This window comes from Chinchilla lanigera, unplaced genomic scaffold (assembly GCF_000276665.1).
Source record: "Chinchilla lanigera isolate Chin_1 unplaced genomic scaffold, ChiLan1.0 scaffold00095, whole genome shotgun sequence".
NCBI classification, from domain to species: Eukaryota; Metazoa; Chordata; class Mammalia; order Rodentia; family Chinchillidae; genus Chinchilla; species Chinchilla lanigera.
In genome coordinates this window covers 4,520,280-4,523,593 of record NW_004955496.1, presented here as the reverse complement: position 1 = coordinate 4,523,593, position 3,314 = coordinate 4,520,280, and the positions used below count along the sequence as shown (strand labels likewise).

The 3,314-nt window shown below is 53.6% G+C and overlaps 1 protein-coding gene across 1 annotated transcript in view; it reads right to left on the bottom strand.

Moving 5' to 3' along the window:
* The window catches only part of Cxxc4 (CXXC finger protein 4), a 23,645-nt gene extending 23,078 nt beyond the window's left edge, over positions 1-567 (bottom strand). Inside the window, exon 1 of the mRNA XM_013505373.1 lies at positions 46-567. Within this exon, the coding sequence (XP_013360827.1) occupies positions 46-299 (254 nt within the window). The 5' untranslated portion in view covers positions 300-567. The remainder of the gene's footprint in view (positions 1-45) is intronic.
* Positions 568-3,314: the final 2,747 nt, after the last annotated feature.

Sequence of the window (3,314 nt, the reverse complement as noted above, 5' to 3'; positions counted from 1 at the left end):
GTGGCCGCCGCCGCCGTGGCCGCGTTGTCGCAGCTCCAGGGCGACATCCCGATGCGCGCGGCGGCGGCGGCAGCGGCGCTGCCCGGGAAGATCGGCGTGGTGATGCGCGCGATCTTGGCCGCCTGCGGGAAGGCGCCGCCGCCGCTCTTGTAGAAGGAGGAGGCGAACGAGCGGTAGCGCTCCATCTCCGAGTTGTAATCCACCAAGCTGCCGAGCGCGCCCTCGGGCAGGTGGCTCTCCTTGGGCAGCCCCGGCGCCTCGGGGCCCGGCCCCGGCTCCACGCAGACGTTGGTGTTCATGGTGCAGGGCGGGAAGAAGGGGTGCAGGGTGGAGGTGGGCGCCGCGGGGGCGCGGGGAGGGAGGGAGGGAGGGATGGGGGCGCGGGCCGGGGTCCGGCGGCGGCGGCTTAGTCCTCTCGGGGGCGCATTTCCACGCACGGAGAATCCCCAGGCAGCGTCCTCCTGCGCATTATCCTCCAACTGTTACAACTAAAATAAAGAGAGTCATTGCAACCCGCTGCACGAGGCGAGAGATTCCGCACCAATGCACAGCCTCCCCCGCCCGCCGCGCCGCCCGGGGCCCCCGCAGGCCAGGCCGGGTCGTTTGCATCACAATCCGGGCGACGCGCCCCCTCCCCGGGTCCCCGCGCTCCCGGCCCCCTCCCTCCGCCGCCGCGAACCGCAGCTCCTCCCCCTGCTCTCCCTGCTAGCCCTCCGGAGAAAATGCATTAATAGCCCGGACGCCCGGGGACGGGGACGGCGGGCGACAACCGCCGAGGGAAAAGGGCAATTGGAGTGCTAAAGACATGCAAATCGGGGGCGGCAGGGCGGTACTACCTAGAAGCAGAGGGCATCTAAACATGATGAAATGTGTGAACCAGGGCTGCCTGAGCATGCACAAGCTGTAAAGTAGGAAGCAGCGAGGGCCCTAAGAGGGAAATGAACAGGAAATTAGCAAATGAAGTCCTGGGAAAGTCTACAATGTATCCGAGGATCAACTGCGAGCGAGCACAATGCCACGCAGGACTCGGAGCCTGCCCGCGTCCGAGCCGCACTAAAGAGGCGAGGAGAAAGGAACGACCAGCTGCCACAGTGTCCTTCTGTGTCTGCGGTCATTAGTTTGAATCCCAGCACAGCTGGCTCTGTTAGGGTCTTAATTCAATGGACCAAGGACGGGTCTCAATTGTAGGAGCCATTTGGTGGTGGGGGGTGAGAGGGTGGTGTTTTACTTGTTTCAAAGAAAGGACGAAGAGAAAGATGGACTGGATAATTTTTAAAAATGCAAGCAATGCCTCAGGCTTTTCTTCAGAGCCTACAGCCTCGGCCAGGATATTCCCAATCCTTCCTAATGGAGACTGCTGTCTCTTCCAAGTCCAGAGGAAAGCGTGAGACTTTTGTTTTGTTTTGTTTTGTTTCTGATTTTGTTTTTAAGGATCTCTCACATCACTGAATTTACATGGAGTAAAGGCAGGTGGGGGGGTCCCCTTAAGGAATCCTTTACCCAAAGGAACAACCATCAGGATGATTCCTTTTTGCTCTTTTCAGAGAAAAGTTTAATGATAACTAGGTATTTGCATTCATCTCTGCTTACAGGCCATTACTATGCTTTAGGAAGAGGGATTTTAGTTGCTTATGACAGAGGGGGAGGGACATTCCAGCCTTCTGAGAAATAAAGCCAGGACACCAAGTGCATATCCACCTAAAAACCAGTTTCTTTGTTTCCAGACTTCTTTTTTGCCAGAGTATCTTTTTGTGACATCTTCTGAAGCCCTCAGATTGGTCTAGAAGGTGGAGTTGAGGGAATTCTAAATGGGGGCCCAGGAGCCTCAGCCTCAAATATTTAGAGTTGAAAATGGATATCAATTATAGTAATTACACTTATAATTAGACTAATGAACCATTGATGCCCAAACTCCAAGTGCAAAAACTTAAAGACCTACTGATGAGGCGCCCTAAAAAGAGGGGTTTATGTAAACAAATCCCTGTTAGGCAAAGTAAATGGAGATAAGGCACCTCTCCCCCGCAGGCTGGATTAGAAGGTAACAGACGCCTTTCAATCACAGCAAGTCCCTAATCACTCAGAGCCACCTCTGTGGTTTCGCATTAGGGAAAACTGCTCCCTTCTGAGGTCTGATGACAATACAAAGGGTGCCCCCCAAACGCGCCCGGTTAAATATTCTCAACGCTGGCAAGGGGCTGGGGGGAGGCGCAGCAAGCATATGCATATAGCTTCAGTTTCCGCAAATCACATTGTAGCTGCACAAGACCATAATAACTGCTACTCAGGAAAACTAGTTATGTCAACCATGCAGTAGATAGCGGCACGCTGAGCAGAGCGGAATTTTTTCAGTATTTCAAGCTTCTGACCTTGTTCCAAATAAAGAAATAATTCACCGTCCCTTCCTCGGAGCCTCAGACTGGTGATTCCAGACAGAACCCCTCTGGCTGGACTGACGCCGCCCCCTCCCCTTCAGGGTTTAAGGCCATCGGGAGCTGGAAGAAAGATCCGTGCCCCGACTCCGGTCATCATTGTTTAATCAGTGCATCTCCGGAGCACGGAAAAGGTACCTAAGGCACAGCTATTGTTTGGATTTTTATTTAAAAACAAGATAAAACACACACACCAATGGCTGTAGTTGTACAGAAAGGCTCAGTCAGACATCCACACTTGACGACGCTGCTTCGCCTTTAAACAATGTGACCGTGTTGGAGTCTGGGTTCCCGAGACACAGGGATCAAAGGTCATATTGAACCTTCAGGGGGAGGGGCGGGCGCAGATCAATTAATAAATTCGTACAGCCGCGATTTGCACTGCTGGCGTCCAGCACGAATAATCTACTTTCATAATCCCAACGGACAGCAAACATTTAAGAGAAAGAAAAAACAAAAATAAATAAATAAAAGAAGAGAAGGAAAGCCAGAGAGCGAAAAGAACAATCACTTACCAGTCTCTTTTTATTTGGGGAGCCTTAGAATTTGCAGACGCGGCCAGTCTGCCTTAATTAGTCGCACATCACCCCTAACACAAAGAAACACAAATCCGGGCGCCTCGGCGGCTCCCAGTGACAACTTTAATACTTGTAAACAAACTGTTGGGGAGGGGAAGGGGGTAAATAAATATGCGGATCAAAAAAATACCTGTAAATGGCTTATTTTTTTTTCTGGTTGCGGAGAGGAGGAGGAGGAGGAGACGGCGTGGCGCAGGGGGCGGAAGGAGGCGGCGCGGAGCGGCGGTGTCTGCGCCCGGCCGGTCGGCGGCCGTGTGCGCGGGAGGCGGCGCGGGACTCTCCTGCCTCTTCCTCCCGCTCCCGCCCT